Source organism: Myxocyprinus asiaticus, chromosome 48 (genome assembly GCF_019703515.2).
Source record: "Myxocyprinus asiaticus isolate MX2 ecotype Aquarium Trade chromosome 48, UBuf_Myxa_2, whole genome shotgun sequence".
In the NCBI taxonomy this organism is placed as follows: domain Eukaryota; kingdom Metazoa; phylum Chordata; class Actinopteri; order Cypriniformes; family Catostomidae; genus Myxocyprinus; species Myxocyprinus asiaticus.
Genome location: NC_059391.1, coordinates 10,649,855 through 10,676,277, shown reverse-complemented (window position 1 = coordinate 10,676,277; position 26,423 = coordinate 10,649,855). Strand labels below are relative to the sequence as shown.

The 26,423-nt window shown below is 38.8% G+C and overlaps 1 protein-coding gene across 2 annotated transcripts in view; it reads left to right on the top strand.

The window, feature by feature from the left end:
- LOC127437404 (talin-2-like) overlaps window positions 1–26,423 on the top strand; it is a 229,738-nt gene that overhangs the window by 77,751 nt on the left and 125,564 nt on the right. For both annotated transcript variants that reach the window (XM_051692258.1, XM_051692259.1), the window contains exons 2-8: window positions 13,846–14,019; window positions 15,413–15,510; window positions 15,670–15,799; window positions 18,367–18,519; window positions 19,345–19,487; window positions 25,181–25,308; window positions 25,585–25,648. In XM_051692258.1, coding sequence (XP_051548218.1) covers window positions 13,884–14,019; window positions 15,413–15,510; window positions 15,670–15,799; window positions 18,367–18,519; window positions 19,345–19,487; window positions 25,181–25,308; window positions 25,585–25,648 — 852 coding nt within the window. In that variant the 5' untranslated portion in view covers window positions 13,846–13,883. The remainder of the gene's footprint in view (window positions 1–13,845; window positions 14,020–15,412; window positions 15,511–15,669; window positions 15,800–18,366; window positions 18,520–19,344; window positions 19,488–25,180; window positions 25,309–25,584; window positions 25,649–26,423) is intronic.

The window sequence follows — 26,423 nt, the reverse complement described above, 5'->3', positions numbered from 1 at the left end:
CATCCAACCAAGCCTGCCAAGTGTGAACACACTCTCAGTGTATGAAATTCCTACAGACGCACATAAATATAATACATTTTTACTTATTACTTCCCGAAACATGTATATAGCATAGGCCAGGGGTGTCAAACATACGGCCTGTCATCTCCGGCCTGCGGGATGATTTGCAGAAAAAAAAAAAAAAGTAATGTTTGAAAACATTCACGTTGATTTAGCCTGTAACTTGGGTAAGATGTATTCATACTATTATTTTATTAGCAATAGCAGAACAGATAAAGATTTAATTTGTGGTGTTGCATGTAGCTATGTTATAGCTTGCATGATCAATGGAATTTCTTTTAATTACGCGGGACATTCAGCGCTCGCAGAGTCACGTGTATCAGTGAACACTACACATGTCTGAGGGTGACACAAGTTCCATGGCTACATGTTCCCACAGTGAAGTTTCTCTCACAGAAATAATGACAACAGGACAGGTCCAAAGATAAATATAAGATGTAATAACTGTTGCATTGTTTCTGTCCCATTTAACTATTATTAATTTTAAGCAGGTTTCAGTTCCTTGGTGTTAATGTTCAGTTTCAGATGGTTTATTGAGGCTGAAGCTCTAGTCAAAGAGCGAGCGGTTCTCTCTTTTTCTTGTAAATATTATTGCTTGATTCCCTTCAACTATTTGTGTGTGTATTTGTGATGTAACCTCTGGTTAATGAAATTAGTAAATTCCGTGTTTTTTCTTTTGTTCAGAGTTTAAAATTAGCAACCACCAAATGTGGATATTTTATGCGCAGTGGTGTGTTATTTCTGTGGCAGGCGACTTATAAAAAGTCTTGGAGTGACAAGAACTGCTGTCAGACACAAAGACGTGCGTTTGAAGAAACACACTTGATTACATTTTGAAGAACAGACGAAAGAAAAGCCGTTGATGCACGTATTTGATTTGCTGTGTATTCAGAGGCGCTCTGTCTCCCATAAGCACAGCTCTTCTCATGGAACACGTGCATGCAGTGTGCTCACTGTTTCTGCTGTTTCAGTCATTTGAAAATAGTTTGCAACTGCAAGAACAGTGTCATCCATAAGAACTCTGCAAATGATTTCAGAACATCTCAGGAGGCTCTCTAAATTTAGTTCACTTGATTTCCACTGAGCAGTTCGTGTTTACACACATTGCGAATGCAACATTGCTTAATTCCAAACATTTGTGGCTAAATACATAACCATACAAAGCAAATAACATGCAGTGACATTAATGAATTGTCATGTGTGTCATCATAATTCACTACAGCTTCAGAAGTGGTTTCATATACCTTTATGAATAACAAAAGGAGCTGGTAAAATAAAAATAAAAAAAATCTAAACAGCTGGTGAAATTGGGCATTCACAGCTGCTGTGGCTGGTGGGCAAAACATTTATTATCGTTTTACCCCAGTGTTAGATAGCTTAACAGCATATTTCTATTTTCCTGCTCCAATTTTCCTTTGGTCTTCCTCTGAGCTACCAGCGTCACTAAAGAAATTATATTTTACCCAACTTATGAGATTGCAGTCTGAATTGAATGTGGTGACATAAAGCGTGCACTGTGAAATAACACCAAAACGGCACGCCTTTCTATTCTATTCTATCGCTGACTGTACTCGACAACAAACATGGTGACTGGTTTAGTCCGATTCATGACTAAATGACTTTTATGAGCTGGTACTTTTAAAGCAGTGATTCACCAGCTCATGAGTTCTCGTTTTTAATCAGTTTGATGAATCCTTCAGTGAATGAACTTACTGAATTACTCGGAGGGTGCTGAATGAATATGTGATTTTCTGCAAGTTGCTCTCAGCCATGTCAAAATGTTTTGTGTACAAAGTTGATAAAATATGATGTATGAAAAAAATGTTGTTAAAGATAATTAATCATTTAAAACATAATTTTAAAAGTTATTTAAACAAAGTTAAAGAATATATATATATATATATACACACACACACACACACACACACACACACATATACACACACACATATACACACAAAAATACCTGAAAAAAAAAGACAATGTTTATTTTAACTGTCCTAAAGGACGGATTCACTTAAATGGTTTGCATTTGAATGGTTTGCTGGAAAGACCAGCACTGGAATGGGACTGGAATGAATTTCTTTGCCAGTTCAGGCTGGTTTGTGCTGGTTTGGTGCTTGCCTTGAAGGGGGACCAGCGTTGCTATGGTCGGCCAAGTATGTTTTTTCTGGTGAGGCTGGTTGACCAAAGAACTCATGCTGGTTAAGCTCAAAAATCATTTATTTTAACTGTCCGAAAGAACCGATTCACTTAAATGGTTTGGATTTGAATGGTTTGCTGAAAAGACCAGCTTAGGCTGGAATTAATTTCCTTGCTAGCTCAGGCTGGTTTGTGCTGGTTAGTGCTGGATTGGTAATGGCCTAGTAGGGGGACCAGTATTGCCATGGTTGGCCAAGCATGGTTTTTCTGATGAGGCTGGTTGACCAAAAGAACTCTTGTTGGTTAAGCTAGTCAAGAAGCTTGTTGGGAACACCATAACACCAGCATCCCATGCTGGATACCACAATCCAAAACACAACATTTACTGTTACATGTTGTTTCGGCCACATTCTTTTAACCTCCTCCATAGAACTCTCCTGAAATATGGTTGATCCAATTACCATGCATTTGTGTCAACAATTTTATCAGAAGACTGAAATGGTCCCAGTGCACTCTGATGTAACTAACAAATCCAATTTCTCAAACAGATTGTACTGCTGTCTTTGTCTATAGGTCAGTGTGTCATTCTGATTTGCATTCAAACTAGAGCAGGGATTTTCCAAACTCTCTACTCCTGATAATGGACACAGCTGTGTCCTTTCCATACGAATCCCAGACTTAAACACCCCATAAAATAATTTTAGGAGTGCAGTCTTTTGGGGGCTGACACAGAGACAGGTTTCAGTGTTATCTGTCAGGTAGCAGGGACATTTTATTCATATTATTCCAAAAAAAAAATTGCATAAAGCACCTTTAACATTAGATTTTGGCATGTTGAAATGACGATTTCCACATTATAGTTTTTGCATAGCGCATCACAAACAGAATTACCTCGTTTTTTACAGGTGTACACATGGGATGCCTCCCTCACTGATTCATAATTCATGCTCTTTGTTTTCTGGTGCCTATAAGGTAGAGTATTCTATGCATACGGTACATCACGTCTCAAATTTCTTCACTAATCACTATGCACTTAAATTTCATGTAGTGCATACAAGACGTGCACCCTAAAGACAGATAAGACCACAGTGATGCCTCTGTTCCTATAATTATCCACAATATAGGAATTGTAATGAAGCAATAGCAATTAATCTGGTTTATAGGCTAAATCACACTCGGCTCTTTACAGCTCCTGTATTTATGAAGGCTGATTAATGTGCACATGGAGGAGCAAGCCATTTTTATAGCTGCCTGATTTACATCTCAATTACTCTCAGTTTGATGAGTCAGAGATCGTTAATATGGAGCACATCATTTGCATTTTGGAGTTGTTGGGGGTGGGGGGGGGGTATTGGTAATGGAACGTCTGTGAAGAAAATTTGAGTGGTGCTTGACTGTACAGAAGTCATAATGACAGGGTATTCATGGTTGTTGTCTAGGTTGCTAAGTGGTAATAAGGGTGTTCTAGGTAGTTGGTAGGCCATTGTTAGTCAGTTGCTAGGATGTTCTGAGAGGTTACCAAGTGGTTGCATTCTGGCCAAAAGAGCTTACCCCAAGTCTCTTTATTATGACCTCTATATTGCTTGGGTATAATAAAAGTATGTATGTGTTTTATTGTCCGCCAGGTGAAAATCATTTCCAGTCAATTAGAAATTTAGCACAGCTCTTTTCAACAAGTTTGAGTGCATGTCCGAAGCACAAACAATGTGGGACGAGTTACCTATTTTAGGTACATATTATATAATATATTATTTATTTCAATTCTTTTTATTTTTTTTATTTTATATTTCTATAGATTTTAAATGTATAATAGAAAAACATACCTGAGCTTTGTCAAAGCCATTGGAGCCATGTTTTTTCACGAAACATGAAAAAATTTGTGAAAAAAGTACAGCCTGAAATGGACTGATTGGAAAAAAGAGTATTTACTGTACATGTAAGACAACAGTGAGAGCAGATGAAGTGATAACTGAGGAAAGATGGAAAGCAGGAAATTACAGGGATGAGTCCAATAATGGAATGCTTTGGTCCAGCTTCTGTTGATGGTCACGGCGATCTGAATGTTATTGTTATCAATGTCAGAAACTGAAATGAATGCTAACTGAGGTTCATGGAGATTCAGTTTCAGGTCTCTCAATCTTTTCATTTAATAGTGAGAGTGGGTGGCTTAAACAAATTGTAACTTCTTGGGTAAAATGAGGACAAATACCAATTGGACATAAGACTGGATATTTTTGTTTCTATCTCTTCCTCTCTTGCCATCTTTTCTAGAATTAATTTAATTGAACTATAGGAGTCATTATAGTTATGCAGTAGCTCACTAACTCTGTAACATTTAAAAAATGATCGTCTTGCAATGTAAGCAAGTATTTACATTTAAGGATATACCAGTTGTTGTTTTTTTTAACATCTTGAAACTTTGATATTATCGCACCATCTTCTGTCATTTTATGAAATGGGGAGAAATGTTTTAGATTGAGAAAAACTACTACCACAAAACATCACAGAATTAATTAAATCCACTGCTAAAAATAAAAATGTTTTTCCACCAAAATGTATATCACTTCAGTGTGGATGATGTGTTAGTTAAAGAGATCATACAAAAGAATAACAGGATTGAAAGTAATGTTGTTGACCCAGTAAACTAAATTTAACAAATAAAACAATATTTCCAATAAAACATGTTTTCTTTGAAACATTTCAATTAGAGAAAGAAGAATAAAAGAAATACCTGAAATAGTTTCACGACATTGCAACTGGTTTTCCATCTTTAAAAACTATGAGTTTAACATTTTATGCAGTACATATATGATAGCAACTTGAAAATATACTCCAACATATGTATGACTTACAGGGTATTTACAGATGTTTTAAATGCAATGATCAGTTTCACAATCCTATAGAAACGTACAGTCAAATATTCTCCTGTGATCTGTGGAAAGTCATTGGTTAAAAAGCAGCAGTACGTCTGCATACCAGAGCGGCTGGGTAAAACATGATCATTGTGATACATAATTATTGTGTTTGTGAGTGTTTAGGTCGGGAGCGCACTGTAGATCACCCTCATGTCTTTCCACATCACAATCTCCCTCAAAATATCCTGTTCGTCTTCCCAGGCTAACGTTCATTCAGACCCACCCTAAATGGAAGGAGTTCTTTCAATTGACAAAAAATGATATAGAAAAATATGACCCAAGGTCTTCCCTCCATCATTTATTGAACCTTCATCAACAAGCAACAATATTACCATTGATATCGCCCTTCCTTTGTTGCGGTGCCAATGTTTATAATAAAAGTAAGTCTCACAAAGATAGGCCTTGTTTAACACGAGCATCCTGGTCTGTCTCTCATTGCAAGCAGCTGGACAGATGTTTACAAATCACAGCTGGAGGTTCTTAGGCCCATCTTCCAAAGCTGTTAGGAATTTTTGCTCTGGTTCCGAGTGCAAACGCTTCCAGATTTTTGCTCTATGGGGCCTGACTCTCATACCAACCAGGGCATGAGAAAATGTTTCTCACAGACACATTTGCTCACAGTGTGGTTATTAGCTTCAGAGAATACAGAAGTTTGTGACTTACTATGTTTAGATATTCAGACAGGGAGGGTTATTTGAGCATTTGGTAGTAATGCCATTAAACGCCTTCAGGAAAGCAACTTGGTGAATTCATAAGAATCAAAGTGTTCACATCTGTAGCAATAACTGTCAGTCTTGTCTGTATACAGCAAGCTCATAGCAACACATTTTGAATGGGTTAGGATTAGCAGAAAACAGATTTGCTTAAGCTGACACCACCCAACCTTTCTAGATGAACCCTTAGACAAGGCTTAGACATCATGCCCACAGACTGTCCTTGGAACATTCACTGACAGTTTGATGCATATAGCACAAAGAAATGTCAAGAGCTGACTGATTTTTTTCCAAGTGTAGCCTGGTGATTGGCTGGCTTCTACACAATTTCTGACACAAAGGGTGCCAGGCAGTCTAATACAATGAGCTTTTCTAAGGAAGAATTAGTTGCTGAATTTGCCAGTTTGCAAGGTTCATGGCATTTAACCTTGGTAAGATATTCCAAGTTTTGTTTGTAACACTTAGTAGTTGAGATTTCCTTGAGCATACCTGTATATTCTCTGAAGTAAGTAGAGGAGGGAAAGAAAAGGAGGAGATTTATTGGAAAATGTGGCAAATACGTCAGTAACAGTGAAACTGGCATCTCTCCTCCCGAGTCGTTACCAAGTTACAGTTCTGAACAGTTGGAGCCAGTATATGGGGTGCAGCTACATATTTACGGGAGTGTATGCAAAAACAACATTGGTACCTCCTTAACATTTCGCCGTAGTACTCATGACGGCACAATCGTACCGTTGTTTGGATCCAAAAGTACAATGTGAAAACAGATCAGCGGGGCAGGGAAAGGGGGATGGAATAGAACTCTGGTTCAGACCAAGCTATCGAATCAAGGCTGAAAACACCCTAAGAAGTCTAGGAGACTGGGTGAACCCACAGTCCATGTCTTGCAGTTTGTTGTCCTTCTGTAAAGGCCACATTAACCTTTGCACTGCAAAGTTCTGTAGGTGAAATACAGACATCTAAATGGAATTCTGCATGGTCAGGAATTTTGCCTTATGGACTTCCGGTGGCAAATAATTTTCCTATGCTAGTTCTGCTGGAGTTTCAAGTTTGGTGAAATTTTAATTCACAGCATTGACCAATAAGAAGTTGCTTGATTTGGAAGTGACCTCTGTGTGTGCAGTACTTTGAAAATAGCTACACTGAATATTCACAATGGACAATGAAATAATTTTAGCCATGAGTTTCTGCATAACTTCTCTCTCCCAGAGTATTGCAGCGAAGTGCAGAATAAAAAACGCTTGCTTGGCAAGAATTTTTCACATTATGTTCACCTAACATTCAAGCATGCCTTCTTCGCCTGAATATGACTGAGCCTTAATACCTGTTCAGGTAGGAAACTGAGTTCACTCTCCTTCCGATCATTGGCACACACTCGTTAATGAATTCAGACTTGGTGGCCTCTTGGGCTCTGCTCTTTGCTTTTGTTATTAGTGCAAATCACTGCACTGCAATCCCTTCCAGATGGCCCTATCTGTTCCCTCTGCCCAATTGAATTGCCCTTTTTTATGACTGCCTCACAAAGCAAGTTTTCATGCATCTTTTTGTCCCCTTCTGGTAACTTATTGCTGTGGTTTTTTTTTTTTTTTTTTCAGCACAATGTATCGGCATAACTTAATATGCCCGCTGTTGTGGGGAGGTCTTGGCTCAGTTTAGATTATGCCCTCGAGAGGCACTTTAAAGTCTAACTTTATAAGCAGAGATGTTCTTAGAGCATCATGTTAGATTTCCAAGTCTGTTGCTGAGGTAGGAGTGGCTAAGTAGTTTATAGTGTTGAACGGTCTACTGGGGTCACAGAGAGAAGATACAGTAAGTTGTTCTCAAAATGAGGAAATTAAGTCAAGACTATAGAACTCCAAATGCATGATTTGGATGGAACTAAGATTCAAGTTATATAAACGGCTGCTTACCTCATCCCTTTGACGATTCTTCTGGCATCCCTCCACCACCCCAACTCCACATTTTGTCTATATAATTAATCAACCCCAGGGGGTGGTGGTTAAGGAAACTTTGAGCTCGAGTCTCCTGTATGCCTTTAATGTGGACAGCAAGCCAAGATTGTTTACCCTTTATCAGTCTCAAAGGTTTCATGTGCTTTAACTTGTAAACGATGACATCATAAGTGCATGTAATGCATTGGCACAACTGTGACCCATTGCTTTTTGACCCACCCACAGAATTCCGCGGAAATGTCGACCAATTTCCACAGAATTTTAACACCTGCTACTTACAAAGTTTTACACATTTGGCAACCATCAGCCAGTTTGTTTCTAATTAGTGATGCTTGCTAAAGCAAGTTTTTTTGAAACCCCCAAACCCTAACACCCTGTCCACACCAGACATGACCGACGTTGCATCACACTGCAATGGCTTAAAGTTGTCAACACTAGAGAGCTTAGAAGTAAAAGTTCTAAAAAGACGATGCACAGAACATCAGCTGTGATCTGTAGTGCCAAGCACATATAGCACATAAGAAATAGAATGAAGAATAGGGGTGAAGGGTTCTCATTGCAAACCGTGCCATTCCATACAGATTCAGGCTCCTTTGCATGATTAAAAAGTTTTTCCCTTTTGTTGGGCTGCAAAATCTGTACAGGAATAGACTGACTGGGCAAATGGACCAATCGTGAGTCGCCACGACACTAAAGGCATTCAAACAGAATGGTTCTCTGTCTTAAGTATAGTTAGTTAACCGTGTTTAGAAATCCTGGTCAGGAATGGTTTGTGATTGCACATAACCAGACTGTGCTTACGTGGAAATCCTACTTGGACCATTATTCACTTTGCTCAGAACCATTCGGACCAATGTTGGAAAAGTGCTTATTGATTACAATGGGAGCAATGAAAAGTAAAACTGGCCAACAATCCCATATAATTACATTGAAAGATGGACTTGGGCCTTATCTAGGGAACAGTACATCTTCGAGACTTGATGGTGGGCTCTATTAACTTGGGCCAGTAAATAACACCCAGGACCCCCTAACAACTGCAAAGCAATGCTCTTGCAGCCCCTCATAATATCTTAGCAACCGTACAGCACTGCCCTAGCAACCAATTAAAACACCCTTGCAACCACACAGCAGTGTGCTAATAACCTCACAGAACATTTTAGCAATCAAATAGTAACACCCTGGCAACCACTCAGAACATGATTTTTTAGCACAGTGTCTAAATAACACGGACAAACGTCTAAAGACATCCATCTAGCACATGGTTACACAGAAAAACAGACAGATACAGTTCTCTGTTTATTTAATATGTATTTTTAAATCCATTACACAGAATTACACAGATTTTTCATCACATTCAATGGAGAACATATGAGAAATGTGTGCAAATTCCATGCAGGCCTAGGTCAGTCCTTATATTACCATGGTAATTCCCTCCTTTCCCAGTGTCCTCAAGGCTTGACACAATTATTAGTGCATGTAGAGAATCACATGCTGTTTCAGGGTTGAGCAGTATGAGAGGTGGAATGCTTTGAGCCTGTTTGGAGATTCATTAAGAAATGAGAGGTATTTTGCAGTGTCTGTCACGCACGGCCTAAGCATGGGCAGAGGGGAAAGAGAGTGCAGGACTTCTGGCAGGTAATGTGAGGGAGATTAAGGGGCCTGGTTGTACCTCACTATGCTTTCTCACTCAGTCATTCTCTGTCTCTCCATCTCTCAGTCTCTCTTCAGATGGCCTTTGGGTTGTCAATGTAATACTTGTGCCATGTGGGGTGCTGTCCTACTGCTTATCTCAAATGCTGTTTTAAATTAACTAATATATATATATATATATATATATATATATATATATATATATATATATATATATATATATATATAAAACAGTTAGTTCTGGTCCTCGAATCTGATTGGACGAGAGACGTTCCATGAGCACCATCAGCACTCAGACGCTTCACTGTGTGTATCACTCTGCTTGTGTTCGTGCTGTTCTAAACTAAAGTGTAGGAGTAGCGCATATTTTTTTTTTTGACATTACAGATGTTAGTCAGCAAGTGGTGGCAAAAGATAATTTTTGTGTGTAATATGAGCCAGTTGGGTTACGTGAAGTGAATCTGCATCAGCCAGTGTTTATATTCAACAGCGCTCCATGATCGCTTGTATTACTACTACACTACTAAAGCTAGGAAATAGCTTTAAACCACTTTAAATGAACAACTTCAGCATTAAGGCTGAGAGACACAACAGGCTGATTAATTACAGAACTCAAGGCGCTTACCTCTTACTGGAGTTTGCACACTGGAGAGAAAGTACTGTTCAAAATGGTGGTGAAGATTGCGGTTTCTATAGTGAATGACTCTTGCGCACCGGCTACCGTGAAATAGGGAGAAATACCCCTGCTTGGACGGCTATTTTTCCACTGAGAAAGCTGACCTTCAGAAAGCTGACAGCATCTCTGCTTGGGTGTGGTAACAGGTGGTCGCACACGCTCCGTCTCTCTTTCTCTCTCTCTCTCACACACACACACACACACACACACGTTGGTGCAGCTATCATTATGAGGACTCTCCATAGACATAATGATTTTTATACTGTACGAACTATAGAGTCTATCCCCTAACCCTAAACCTAACCCTCACAAAAAACTTTCTGCATTTTTACATTTTCAAAAAAACATCGTTTAGTATGTTTTTTTTTTCAAGTGATCTGAGTTATGGGGACACTAGAAATGACCTCGTAAACCACATTTATAGCATAATACCCTTGTAATTACCAGTTTGTAACCTAAAAAAAAAGTCCTCGTAAACCATTTAAACCTGCCCACACTGACACACACACACACACACACACACACACACACACACATCAACCCTTGTTTATCTAATAACTTGGTAGAAACAGCACAAGCCGTGATACTGTTTCTGAAGTGACATTTTTGAATTACTAACGAAGGCTTGGACGCATCATTTGGTTTGAACCAGCAACGGCAGATTCTGATCCGTGGCGTACGAAAGTAGTTCCATGCACAAATGCGTTTTTATGACCGTACTCCGTTTTTCCTAATTTTTACAAATTGACTTGTTCATTGAACTGTTGTATATAAGCAATATCACACTCGCAATCGTGCTATATGGCCCTAAATCAGCACTGCTGTGATTACGGCCGAATCACAGCAGTGCTGATGTAGGACCATTTCACCCTCTTGCTCGTGTTATATTGCTTATGTATAAACTGTATATATATCCTGACATTAAGGTTTACAAGTCAAATTGTAAAAACATGAGTTATGTTGTAGTTCCTGAAGAAGTTTCTGGCTACTGGTGAGTAACTGTTTTATTTGCTTCCCAAATCTGTTTTTTACTCACATCTGGTGGTTGGCAAGTGTTAAATTTGGGCCCTGGTCTTAAGTGTGTGTGAGAGTGAGTTGTGTGTGTGGTCGCAGTGGGCCATCTCATCTGGTCCACAATACCTCTCCATGTCCCCTACAAAGAGTGAAAGGATGACACAGAGCTAGTCCCCCTACGTGTGTGTGGTTACTTGCTGATTGAATGGACTGACAATGTGGAGACTCGTTCACAAATCCATTATGAGAAAAGATTAGTTCCCTCACTCTTCTGTTGAATTACTGCTTGTCTTGTGAGATGCTGTCAGACAGACACATCTCACTTCATAATCTGCTCTGAACCACTTCAACTGGACTGGCTGAGATTCTGGACTCTTAAGAATGTAAGTTTGACTGAGATGTCTGCTGTATTTTTTTTATTTTTTTATTCTGATTTTAGAGCCCAAGCCAGCATTTGTCATTGTATATAGACAGACAGAGGTAGCACATAAAGTAATGCAAGAATACCTTGTCAACTTCACCACATTCTTGATTTTATGTAAATATGGTTGTCAATACCTACATTTCTGGAGTGGATTTGGTTTTAGAATGATACTGACTCCCATAAATAACCTTGTGCATATACAGAATGGAATTAACTGCACTCAAGAGTCAAAAGAAGAGTGACAACAGTAGCTGCAGTGTGTAGGGCCCTATGAAATCTGTTTTATTTTTTCCCAAATTCCATAATTTTTTTCCCCCAAATTCCATGTTTTAATTTTAGCATCAAAAAACAGTCTAATCAAATAAGTTAATAGAACATAAATCAAATAAAAACAGAACAATTACTTTTTACATACCTTTGCATTATTTTTTGTTAAATACAGTGCTGCAGAGCATTACAGTATTAATGAAAACATTTATGAACACTTATGCTTAGTACAACCTCACTCTTGCTTGTAAGAAATGTTTAAATATAAATGTAATTATTATTGATTTATTATTATTATTATTATTGAATATTAAATTTTACTGTACAGTAGTAATCTTTTTCTTTTGCAATTTCTTCAATTTCACTCGTCTACCTAAATTTAGCTTTCATTTTGGCAGAAAACCGAATGTAGCACTTCGTATGTTTTTGATGACAGCTTCTCACTTCTGGATAAGCAGTTCACTATATGGCTTAATGTGCTTATTAAACCACAAAAGGCTGTGATTTAATGAATAAATATATAGTCTGCATGTGCTGCATGCTTCATAGTGAATAAGTGCTCTGTTCTTTGTCACCTACGCACCACAGAACGTGCATGATGTTTATGATGCTGTGTTATCACCGTTTGAGAGGCCGGCTTCACACGTTCACTTTTAAGTACACGGAACATGCAGAATGTATATTTATGTAATGACATCTCAGCCTTTTGTTTAATGATCATACTAGGGCATGTCTTGATTTTACTTTTATTAAATGTGCATTCATACATTTAATTTCTTCAGAATACATTTCATGACATTCCGCGTTTTAAAGTTCATTCCGTTTTTACGACTGGATTCCGAGATTCCGTCCATGTTTTACATATCGTGGAAGTTATACATATGAAATTATATATATATATATATATATATATATATATACGAGTCTGATCTTTGTTACCAGTCTGATCTCTAATCTGATCTCTGTTTTGAGTATATTCTCCATTAATTTCGATAGAGTTAACTCTAGTGAGTCTGATTCTGGGTCACTGATATGTGTTTGATTTTTGTTACGAGTCTGATCTCTGATCTGATCTCTATTCTGAGTCTAATCTCCATAAAATTATTTCTATCAGAAAGACCCTCAGACTTGAGTAATGTTTAAGATGACATTTATTTGATGAAAAACAGGAATGTAATGTCTCACTTTGGTGTAAGCCCCGGCTGGCGGTCCAAAGAGATTGTAATCGGAACAGTCAGATCCTCCTGGAAATTGGAGGCAGGGGCGAGGAGCCTACCCCCGTGCAGGACGGGACTCAACTGGTGGCGGTGGGGTGGTCGAGGTTGCCGTGATGGCACACTGAAACAGCAATGAGATAGATTGTAAGCAGGCTTATAAAGCGATAGCTGACACATGATTGGCTATGAGTTACCTAGCTAAGTGTGCGATGATGTACAGCTCCGAGTCTTCCCGCTAGAACGACGCTGCACCTACATCTTTTGTGAGTCTAATTTTGGGTCGCTGATTTGAGTCTGATCTTTGATCGGAGTCTGATCTCTGTTATGAATCTGATCTCTTCTCTGAATCTGGTCTTTTATACATATGATCTCTGATGTTTCTCTCTTGTATCAAGTTTACATTTCATAGATTTGATTTTTGGTTGAGTAAGCCATGGCTAAACACCCAGTTAGCAGTAGAATCTACTCTGTTCAGCATTTAAAGGGCAGTGCTGTTCTACTAATCGAATAACTATATTACAGTCATCTTACCTGGAAGTAAGGAGCTGATGTTCTAAGCCCCCACAAAGCTCTGATCTCACTCTCTTATCTACAGTGGCGGCATATTTCACTAATCAGTGCTGGAGTTGAACTTGATTGGAATTCACATTTGATGTGTGCACATTTTCTTCTGCTCCAGTTAATCCAGTTTGAATTCCGATCTTTTTATTTTTTTTGTGGGTCTCAAAGAATGGAGAGATGTCAGTAGTTGCCATGAAAGCATTTCAGAGAAACTAGATTTGAAATCTGACGTATGAATTGTTTCATCTTTTCAGGTGTGCTAGCAGGCACTCTCATTTGAGCAGCTGTCAAAATGGTGGCCCTGTCGCTGAAGATCTGCGTGCGGCAGTGCAATGTTGTCAAGACGATGCAGTTTGAGCCCTCCACTCCAGTTTACGATGCATGCCGGATTATCAGAGAGAGAGTTCCAGAGGCCCAGACTGGACAAGGTACGATTTCCAAAACCAGGTTCCATCAGGTTTCCTGCCTATTTTCACATGTCTCACCATTTATGTACTCCATGAAAAGTATTTATGAAGTATTTCCGAGTAAAACAGTATAGTCTTTTGAGACTTTTTTGTTTTCATTTTAACCATCACAAAATGTGGGCGTTTCATACCAAAGTTTGCATTCAATGAAGGACTACTGCCCTCCTGAAACACAGCTGTTGGTTGAAACTGAAGCAGCCTTGGTGATGTCAGGCGAAAAGGAAATATGTTTCCGAAGTTTAAGGTTTCATGATAGATTACAAAGACTAACATTGCTTATCTCTGGAATAATGTGCACTTACAAATTGTTCACAATAAAACCAAGAATGTTAAAAAAGTAAATAGGGTCAATTTTGATTTCACGTTGACTTTTCACATTTTCTGCGCAAATTCTGGGGAAAAATCTACACAATTCGATGGAATGGATTTAAATATGGTAAAATCGCGGAAAACGGAGCTGAGAATACTGCACTTTTCGTAGGTGAAACTATTATCAAATTAGTCAAGATATTTAATAAACACGCATGTAATGTTTGAATTCTGCCTAAATCAGCAGATCTTGACAGAAATTTGGAAGTCTAAGGTCATGTCACATTAATGCATTTTCATTTGAAAAGGCATTAGTTCACTCATTTACACCTCTCATCCTCACTAGAATGGCGAAACACTCTTTATTACTGCATACTTTGGAAAATGATGACATTAGAAAACTGAAAACATTTTCAAATGAAAGCTGATTACTGTGGATGTGGCCTAAATGTTTATACCAGCAGCTTCACATCAGCATTGCAGAGTAGATGTGTCTTTATCCGACATGTTGAAACTTGGGTGTTGAAGTGTTATGCTATGCGCAAACTCGGTTGATCATCAATTATATTCTTGAGTGAGTTTGATAGATCAGACCACTCTCTCTCTCTCTCACTGTCTCCACTCAAGTCATCAAGCCATCACAAAGTCAAACATTAGATGCTCTCTGTTTGCTGGAGCCTGCAAAATGTGCTTTTCTGCAATATCAAACCAATGTGAGTTGTCGCTTGGGGATGAAGCTCCACCACTCTGTGTACATTCGTTATACGCCCAACTATATTTATATGACGACTCTTGGCCAATGCAGTGGACATGATTGCTACCCTCAATGGCCACAATGAATTGAATTGATCTTATACATGTCAATTGTTTCCAAAGGCATGCTTCTTTGGTATCAAAGACAAATTGCTTTGTGGTTTAATGAAGAGTCTGAAATTTATTATGTCCATATTTGTCAGTGGATTTAATTTGTAACCAGAGCTCATTGATTGTGTATCTACTTCCATGGCGAGTTGTTTTCTCAATCATGTAAAATTAAATATTGCAGCATCAGATTATGGGCTGTTCCTGTCTGACGATGACCCCAGGAAAGGGATCTGGTTGGAATCAGGACGCACCCTTGATTACTACATGCTTCGGAATGGGGTAAATCAAATCATTAAAACATTTGAATTCTCTTCAGACTTTTGACAGAGGTAAATTGAGATATAAAAAGGGATGTTTATATTTTTTACATGTTTGTGTTCCCATTGTCATTCTAAGATTCATTTTATTGCTTATTTGCTTGTCATCTCACTTGTACAGGATGTCCTGGAGTACAAGAAAAAACAAAGACCTCAGAAGATTAAAATGCTGGATGGGACCATCAAAACCATCATGGTGGATGACTCCAAAACAGTAGGGGAGCTGTTGGTCACCATCTGCAGTAGGATAGGTGGGCTCTCTCTTTATTCTTCCCCGATCAAGCATTTTTTGCATGTCCACAGACCACTGAACCATATTGTACACAAAAATAGTAAGGGCAGGCTGAAATTGCCAGTTCCAATTTGATTGGCTTCTACACAATTTCCTGGGTACACACATATTCATCAATCCACCTGGAAAAAGAAAAGTGTGCAAGGTAACAGGCTGCAACCATGAGCACCTCAGAGGAAGAGTTAATAGCCAATTTTTACAGTGTTTAGTTCTTGTCATTGAATCTTACAAAAGATATTCTAGAATTTTGTTTTTCGAGACTTAGTAGCAAGTAAACAAGGCGTTCTCTAGCACACTGGTTGCTGACCTTTTTAAATGTTCAATTGTGAAATATTTCTATTGTTATATTTCTCATAATTTATCTATTTTACATTTGTAATATACTTTTTTTTTTGTTTTTTTGTTTTGCATATAACATGAAAATATAATTTGATTCAGTATTGGCATTTCTATCACAATTTTACGAACCCCCCTGAAATATACAGGTGCATCTCAATAAATTAGAATGTCGTGGAAAAGTTCATTTATTTCAGTAATTCAACTCAAATTGTGAAACTCGTGTATTAAATAAATTCAGTGCACACAGACTGAAGTAGTTTAAGTCTTTGGCTCTTTTAATTGTGATGATTTTGGCTCACATTTAACAAAAACCCACCAATTCACTGTCTCAAAAAATTAGAATACATCATAAGACCAATAAAAAAAAACATTTTTAGTGAATTGTTGGCCTTCTGGAAAGTATGTTCATTTACTGTATATGTACTCAATACTTGGTAGGGGCTCCTTTTGCTTTAATTACTGCCTCAATTCAGCGTGGCATGGAGGTGATCAGTTTGTGGCACTGCTGAGGTGGTATGGAAGCCCAGGTTTCTTTGACAGTGGCCTTCAGCTCATCTGCATTTTTTGGTCTCTTGTTTCTCATTTTCCTCTTGACAATACCCCATAGATTCTCTATGGGGTTCAGGTCTGGTGAGTTTGCTGGCCAGTCAAGCACACCAACACCATGGTCATTTAACCAACTTTTGGTGCTTTTCGGCAGTGTGGGCAGGTGCCAAATCCTGCTGGAAAATGAAATCAGCATCTTTAAAAAGCCGGTCAGCAGAAGGAAGCATGAAGTGCTCCAAAATTTCTTGGTAAACGGGTGCAGTGACTTTGGTTTTCAAAAAACACAATGGACCAACACCAGCAGATGACATTGCACCCTAAATCATCACAGACTGTGGAAACTTAACACTGGACTTCAAGCAACTTGGGCTATGAGCTTCTCCACCCTTCCTCCAGACTCTAGGACCTTGGTTTCCAAATGAAATACAAAACTTGCTCTCATCTGAAAAGAGGACTTTGGACCACTGGGCAACAGTCCAGTTCTTCTTCTCCTTAGCCCAGGTAAGATGCCTCTGACGTTGTCTGTAGTTCAGGAGTGGCTTAACAAGAGGAATACGACAACTGTAGCCAAATTCCTTGACGTGTCTGTGTGTGGTGGCTCTTGATGCCTTGACCCCAGCCTCAGTCCATTCCTTGTGAAGTTCACCCAAATTCTTGAATCGATTTTGCTTGACAATCATAAGGCTGCTGTTCTCTCGGTTGGTTGTGCATCTTTTTCTTCCACACTTTTTCCTTCCACTCAACTCTGTTAACATGCTTGGATACAGCACTCTGTGAACAGCCAGCTTCTTTGGCAATGAATGTTTGTGGCTTATCCTCCTTGTGAAGGGTGTCAATGATTGTCTTCTGGACAACTGTCAGATCAGCAGTCTTCCCCATGATTGTGTAGCCTAGTGAACCAAACTGAGAGACCATTTTGAAGGCTCAGGAAACCTTTGCAGGTGTTTTGAGTTGATTAGCTGATTGGCATGTCACCATATTCTAATTTTTTGAGATAGTGAATTGGTGGGTTTTTGTTAAATGTGAGCCAAAATTATCACAATTAAAAGAACCAAAGACTTAAACTACTTCAGTCTGTGTGCATTGAATTTATTTAATACACGAGTTTCACAATTTGAGTTGAATTACTGAAATAAATGAACTTTTCCACGACATTCTAATTTATTGAGATGCACCTGTATATCCCCCGCAACTATATATTCAACTTTGTTTACACAGTTACTGTTTGTCCAATTTCAGAATTACTGCCTCTAATTGCAGTGTAAACAAGCAAACTGTTGTTGGTTGGTTACTTTGCATGTTGGTAAGATGACCACTTCCTGTTTAAGTGGGCGGTTCTTAGCCAGAATAGGCTGTAATGTGAACCAGACTTAATGCTGATAGTCAAATGCCCTTGGTTTGTAAAACTACTGTAGGAATGCTCATTCCCCTCTTATATTCTTAAGTTATTTGTTTCCTTTTGGTCTTCTTAACAACCTGCGGTTAAACCCGGAGGCAAAAGAGTGATTATGTTCTCAGAGTTTTCTGAGGGGTGAATGGGAAATTAAGTTCTGTCCAAAACCCCCAAAAACTTTGTGTAAACAAGAAAGAACGATTGACAGATTGACAGACGAAGAGTGCTGATTATCTTCTGCTCCCCAGGAATCACGAACTATGAGGAATACTCGCTGATCCAAGAGCAGGTGGAGGAGAAGAGAGAGGATGGGATGGGAACACTGAAAAAAGACAGAACCCTCCTGAGGGACGAGAGGAAGATGGAGAAACTGAAAGCAAAACTTCACACAGATGATGATTGTGAGGCTCTTAATCCAACTGCACTGAGAAAAAACATTAGCAAACAGACAAATCGCCCCAGTAGAATTACACGAATACACTTCTGAGAGATTCTTACAAAATGAAATGTTTGTTGTTTGAGCATACAAGCTTACAGAGGCTTACAAAATCATTTCAAAGTCCAAAGCTCTTTATTTGACATTGTTTATTATTATTTATTAATTTCTTAATCTGTGAAAGATTAGTGAACGTCTCTGTGGATACATTATTGAAGCACAAACATTAACTTCTTCCTGTTCTGCCAATATTGACATGCAGCACCATCTTTTTTGTGGATTTGTAATAACCATATTCATATGTAATGGTATTTGTATTGTACTTCAAGGAATACCACGGTATTACATTTCCACCCTTTGTATTACATACACAGCAACAGCACCTCAATAGGGCAAAACCGTTGTATTGGTGTCTACTGCCTACATAGGCAGCTGCCTTCTGAAATGGGACCTTATTTGAAACACTAATTTGAAATGGACTGATTTAAAACACACTTCATAGACACCATAACACAAATACTCCACACGCAACACAAATAGCACTTCTCATATGAAGTGCACGGTTTGGTGTTAGCTAATGTCGCTACGCTAATGAAGTGAAACTCCAGCATGCAGAAAAATACATCACACAAAATAATATTGGGTAAAATAGTAAATTTTTAGCATTGAATACAGTAAATTTATAATTAACGTTTCCTTTAATCTTTCAAAAATACTGCATTAATTATGCTATCTTAAGAAAATGGAATTCAGTAGCTAATGCTAACCTCACTGATTGTTTTGCTCCTAGTGAACTGGCTGGACCACAGTTGGACGTTTCGGGAGCAGGGTGTAGAGGAGAGTGAGATACTACTTTTACGGAGGAAATTCTTCTATTCCGACCAGAACGTGGACTCACGCGACCCTGTCCAGCTCAATCTCCTCTACGTTCAGGTTAGAGATGGTACTTTTGACCTCACTACAAGCTAGGGGTGTGCAAATCTACCAGTTTTCATAATCGGCTAATCGGTAGGTTGTTTGAATGACTAGTCAACTAGTCAGTGTTAACGATAATAATGTAGGCTATAATTAGGCTCTGTTATGTTCACGTGACACCGATCAGACACATTTCAGAGGGATATATGGACGCTTTAACATGGTAACTAACATAATTCAACAAAAATCTAAGCTAAAGAACTATAATAATTTATCCCTTACAAAAAATCAAGAGTTCTGGCAAACTTGTCACTTTTCCCCGCTCATAATTTTCACATGCAAATGAGCTTTGCGGCAAACTCTTCATTGTCGCCAAAGGTTTGCTACAGGTTCATCACTACCGATGAAGAGCTGCAAACTTCTGGCAAACATGTGCAACAAATCACTAGCTCAAGTTTGCAGCAAATGTGTGGCAAGTTTGTCTGAACTTTAGATTTTTTATAAGGGATTGCACAAAACAATCAAAATAAGAGAAGTAAGAAATAAGAAAGGCTCCAATACAGAGCCTTTCTTACACATACTGAATGCAGAATGACGTGCTTCAATGTAACCAGAACACTCTGAAGACTCAGGACAATCCTCACTGCACATTCAAAAGTGCAGTAATGCAAGATGATGCGGATGCACAACATATTTTTCACGACATCCAGCAGTTTAAACCTTTCTGACTGCAACTATTAATTTTGAGGAGTGTCATACAGAATCAGTAAAATACTTTACTCTGTCTACAGCACCCCAACAATATGGGAACATTACTTACAGCAGAGGATTTAACATCTGACTGTAATCATCTTGTAATATATTGTTGATGTGGTGCTTTGATGGCTGAAACAGCAGCGGTGCATAAATGGACTAAACTTAAAGTATTAAAGAGACAAACTTCTTGCAGAAGGTTTTACTGTGCTGACTATCATTCACTTTTAAGCACAACAAGCTATAATCACGAAAAATTTGCTCTCCAAGAAGTTGCGTGTCTCATTAATTTGAGAATTGCATCTCCCATTGAAACCACCAAGACTGACTAGTCAGTTGTTGGACGAAAAGTCAATTAGTTAACCACGTGGCACATCCCTACTACAAGCAAAGCAAAAAAATTACAGACAATCAGAACATATTTGTTGTGTAATATACAAATGTGTGGAGCAGAATTGTGGACCAATGAGATTTCATTGTTGGCAGGGCTACCCAGCAATGCACAATGGCAGTAGAAACCAAATGTCCATCAAAATGTTTTGTCATGTTGATGATCATGGTTGGTTAGGACGAAACTCTGATTAACATGAAAGAGATTTGATCTATTGATTTATTCGATTTATCACCTTGCCTAGGCTATGGTGTTATTCTTCTTCTCTTTCACTAACATTCTGTCTGTCCTCTGACTGCCTTTTTGGCTGAATTAACTGTATTGCACCAGTTTGCCAAAACCACTCTGCCGCCACCTGCTTGAACAGTTAATTAGGTTTTCAGAGCTACTATTCCACAAACATTAAAACGTTTGGCTTTTTAGTTTTATGAAAGCAGTGAAATATTTCTCTGCACTTAAGAATTAATTATTGGTTTGCCCAGAAGGCAATCTGGTTGTCTTCACAGATGCTGATTTGTTGATTGTCTTTTCCTCCACCGTAGGCTGTAAGATTTTACAGTAGCTGGTACCTGATTGGGAAAGTTGTCTTTACTCGTTCACCTCATCCTAACGAGGCACAATGCGAGATGTTTTGAGCATTGCATAGTTTTTTATATAACTATGTGGAGCAAGAATTTGGACCAATGAGATTTCACTGTGGGCAGGACTATTGGCACAGTGCAATGAAAATATAAACCAAGCAAACGACAAAATGTTCTACAGTAAGAAGTTTGATTTTACAGTCACCGGCTATGAATTGGAAATACTGGTAATTCCTTATACCTTGTACTAATGATGCACTACGCGACAAGTTTAGAGTATTACGTAGTATTTCAGACCTCATTAAATGTGGAATGCCACTATTAAAGCCAATCAGAACATGCTTAATTTTTATTATGTACTAGCTATCTGGATCAAGAATTTGGATCAATGAGATTTCACTGTGGGTGGGGCTGCCCAGCACAATGCAATGAAAATATAAACCAAGTGACCAACAAAACATTACACTGTATACAAAACGATTTTACAGTACCTGGCTATGGATTGGCAAAATTGGCTTTTTTCCTTAAACCTCGTCCTATCTATGCGCATCGCAACAAGTTTCGAGCATTGCCTAGTTTTTCACATGAAATGTCAAAATCACAGCAAATCAGACCATATTTGATGTTTATTATGTAGCTTTGTGTAGAGAGAATTTGGACCATTCAGATTTCATTGTAGGTGGAGCTACAAAGCATAATGCAATAAAAATAAAAACCAAGCAATTTTCTGCCTGATGATCACTGTGCGCGTTAACAGGGCAGCCCATATATGCGTGTATAAGAGCTGGTGCGGTTTTCTGCTCCCATGAAACGCTCAGGGTCGGAAGACAAAACGTTCAGGGGGATCCTCCCTGCTCCAATACGATGTTTTCCAAGTGTGTCTGTGTGTGCGAGTACCTTTGCAGTAAATAAACTATTTTGTAAGGTTGTTTACAGTTATGGCTGGTTAGGACGAAAACTACGATTAACATAGAAGTGATGTGATTTATTGCTTAACACTTCAGTTAAGACACTGTTTTACATGTGATATTGTCATACATTTGTGTAAATGCATTGCATTCTTTCTCTCTGACTTGAGTCATAATGGCTAGTGTCAGAAAATGGCCAGTGGGTTTTTTGTGCATGCATGCATGTTTATGCATGTAAATGAGTGTGTGAGCGATCCAGTGCGCATACATGTGTCTACTCAAGGAGAAGAGTACACTAGTGCAAGGTTTCCTCTGAGGCTGTAAGCTGTGTGAGGAGCAGGTGGGCCGCAGTTCTCAGGCTGAGTCTCTGAAGCACATGGCTCGCTGCAGATGCATTAGTGTAACTCTGTCTTCTGACAAACATACACACACACACATGCACTTATTTGCTTATGTAAGAAGATATATAAGCACATATTTGATTATATAAGACTACTTTGTCTGGATTTGTCTGTGGGAGTTAGTGTGCATCTGGAATGGAGAATATAAAATAAGAAAAAATAACTTTATCATTTGCCTCATTTCCACATATACATTCAAAGTACTCTAGTGGTACATAGTAATGTCCAAAAACATGGTAATGCCATGATGCATATATACTGTATATAAGTATATAAATGGTATTATAGTACCATGGTATAATGTCCAAAAAATTGTCCATGCATGAAAAATATGGTCTTACCATTGTACATGGGATTACTATGGTATTAAAAATGGTAATGTCATGGTACATATGAAAAAAGTGGTATTACCATAGTACCAGGTATGAAAAACATGGTCTTACCATTGTACATGGGATTACTATGGTACTAAAGATGGTAATGTCATGGTACATATGAAAAAAGTGGTATTACCATGGAACAGTGTCCAAAAAACATGCTGTTATCATGATACTATGCCTGAAAAACATGGTATTACCATCATAAATGTCCAAAAATATGGTATTACGTGATACATGTCCTAAAAATACATATTCTCTAAACCTTGGTATTACTATAGTTCCGTGTCCAAAAACATGGTATTACCATGGTACATGTCCAAAAATGTCAATTTTTGGCAGTACCAGGATAGCATCTTCAAGAAACATGGTAATGCCATGGTACATGTCTAAAAACATGGTATTAATATGGAACCATGTCTGAAAAACATGGTATTACCATCATAAATGTCTACAAAAAAACATGGTATTACCATGATACATGTTCTATAAACCTTGGTATTACTATGGTACCATTGTCTACAATCGTGGTATTCCAATGGTACAGTACCCCAAAAACATGGTAATACCATGTTATGTTTTTTATAAATTTGAAATTCGATGGATACCGCATAAAGATTTTAGTGTGTCCATTCTGGCTAATAGTTGCACATGAGTCAGCACAACACACACACACATAGTAACACTTCTCCCTCCCTTTCCTCTCTCTCCCTCTGTCTCTCTTCCTGTCTAGTAATCACACACACCCCCCATGAAATTCTCTGACATGCTGCCACACACACACACACACACACACACACACACACATACTGTGAGAAACAGAAGAGCGGAGCTCACACACATGCAGACACACACTTGCTTGCACACATGCATGTGAGCAGGATTCTTTGGCAAGCCGAAGGGGATTTCTCCACATGACACTGAGAAAGAGAGAGAGTGAGAAACACTGGGGGCGTGATGGAGTGATATCTGGGTTTGTCACGATGTGTTTTTATTAACCTACACTGACTGTTTCTGCTACTGTTACCATATTGATGTTATCTGGGAGCATTGCTAGATGATTGGTGGATTTCCTGAGGTAGGGTCCTCACACACAAACTTGTTTATTATGGTGTAAAAATTCCATGACCTCATCACACTCTTACACTCTCTTCCAAGAGTGCACTGAAAAGTATACACAAACAAGTGTGTATACATTTTTGGCTGTTTGGTTTGAATGACCTCATTCTGATAGTATTACATTTGAAAATCACTTGGTAATGCATTAAGAGGCTCGGTGATGACACTAAAACAGCGCAAAACAATCTTGAGAGAGAGGGTGTCTCTGGTCACAGTGTTTAAATGGTTAACTCTAAACCCTGGATTAGACCATCCACCCCTCTCTGCTTTTAAACTGGGCTGTAGTCAGGTTTCTAGAGACCACTAAGCAATGCCCTAGTGGCCACCCAGAACACCCAAACAATGACCTAGGAAACCACTCAGAACATTGGATCAATGTTTTTATACTTTGGCATGTAATTCATCCCGCACCGTTTAGTACATTAGCAGCACCATAGCAACCACCTAGAACACCAAAGCAAACACCTAGCAATGCCTTAGCGACCATCCAGAACCTAGCAACACCATAGTGGTTACCAGATTACCCCAGCAACCACTTAACAATGCCCAAGCTACCATCTTAAAAACCCTAGCAACCACTTACCGATCACCCAGAAGACCCTAACAATGCCCTAGAAACCACTCAGAACACCTAATCAATGGTTTTCATCACACTTTGGTGTGAAACTCACCTGCATAGTTTAAGCTCATTAGCAACACCATATCAACCATCCTGATTCCCTAACACCCCAGCAACCACCTAGCATTGCCCTTGCTACCACCCAGAAAAACCTAGCAACACCCCATTGGACACACAGAACACCCCAGCAACTTCTTAGCAATGCCCTAACTTCCATCCAGAACACCTTAGATACCACCTAGCAATACCCTAGTGATCACCCAGAACATCCTAGCCACCACCTAACAATGCCTTAGCGATCACCCAGAACACCTTAGATACCACCTAGCAGCACCCTAGCAAAGAACATCCTAGCAACCGCCAAGAAATGCCCTACCAACAACCTAGAACACCCCCAGATACCAGCTAGCAACATCCTAGCAACCAACCAGAATACACTAACAACACCCTATAAACCACTTTGAACACCATATCAGTGATTTCAGACAATGTGAAAATCTAGTTGTTGGCACTCTTGTCACATTCTGTAACTTAAGCTCTTGTTTCCTGTCTCTTTTTTCAGGCCAGGGACGACATCCTGAATGGCTCCCACCCGGTGTCCTTTGATAAGGCCTGCGAGTTCGCTGGTATTCAGGCACAGATCCAATTCGGTCCTCATGTAGAGCACAAACACAAGCCAGGATTTTTAGAGTAAGACCACATGCCTTTTAGTTATGGTATCATATGCAGCCCATTCTACACTGTAACTCTTAACACATACCCACATGTACCTCTTTGTTGTTATCTGATTACAGTTTCATCAGACTGTATCTGTTCATTTGTGAGAATTTATGGGAAACCTTAAGGGTTGATGTGGGCCTGATATGTAGATGTAATTCCAGCCAGGATGACCTCATGTGTTTTGTTCTGTTGTGAGGGGAATATGTTTGTGTATCTTGAGAATAAACATGTGAAATGTGTTTGCAGCCTAAAGGAGTTCCTACCGAAAGAATACATCAAACAGAGGGGGGCGGAGAAGAGAACTTTTCAGGTATGTGACCCTCTGTTCCTTTTACTGGATTATTTAAGAAAAAAATACCATTAGCTCAGCTGCCAGCATGTATTCAGCCTGAGAAAAGGACTGTAAGGGTCTGGATGTATTTGATTGGGACCAGAAAGCCTACGTGGATTAAACATTCGCTTGAGAAGTGAAAAATGTCATGAGAGTTATTATAGAGCACTCCATTGCAACTTAAAGGAATGTTCAGGGTTCAGTACAAGTTAAGCTCAATCGACAGCAATTGTGGCATAATATTGATTACCACAAAAATTACTTTTAAACACTTTTTCAAAAGTATAGCAACAAGACATAAACAATATCCATGTTAACATGATTTTAGTGTGACAATCACTTACTAACCTTTTCTGTGTAAAGTAAGTCAATTTTACAGCTTCGTTGCCATGACGATGTAATGTCCACAAACACTAAAACCCTAAAATGACTGTAAAAATGACCATTTAAACAACTTTACAGCATAAATAATGCATGAGATTTATTATAAGCTTTACATTTTTGCCTTTAAACCCTCCAAAAATTGCCCACATTCACCTCCGTTGTAAGTGCTTTTTTAAAGAAAAGGAGGGATGAGATTATGCCACAAATGCTGTCGATTGAGCTTAACTTGTATTGAACCTGAGATTATTTAGCAGAGATGGGCCACTTCTATTTAAATGAATGGGAGAAATTGGAACGCTCAACCAAGGAGCTCTGAGCACCCAACGGTCAACGGATGTAGAAAGGAAGTCCTGCCTTGCAGTTAAAAGAG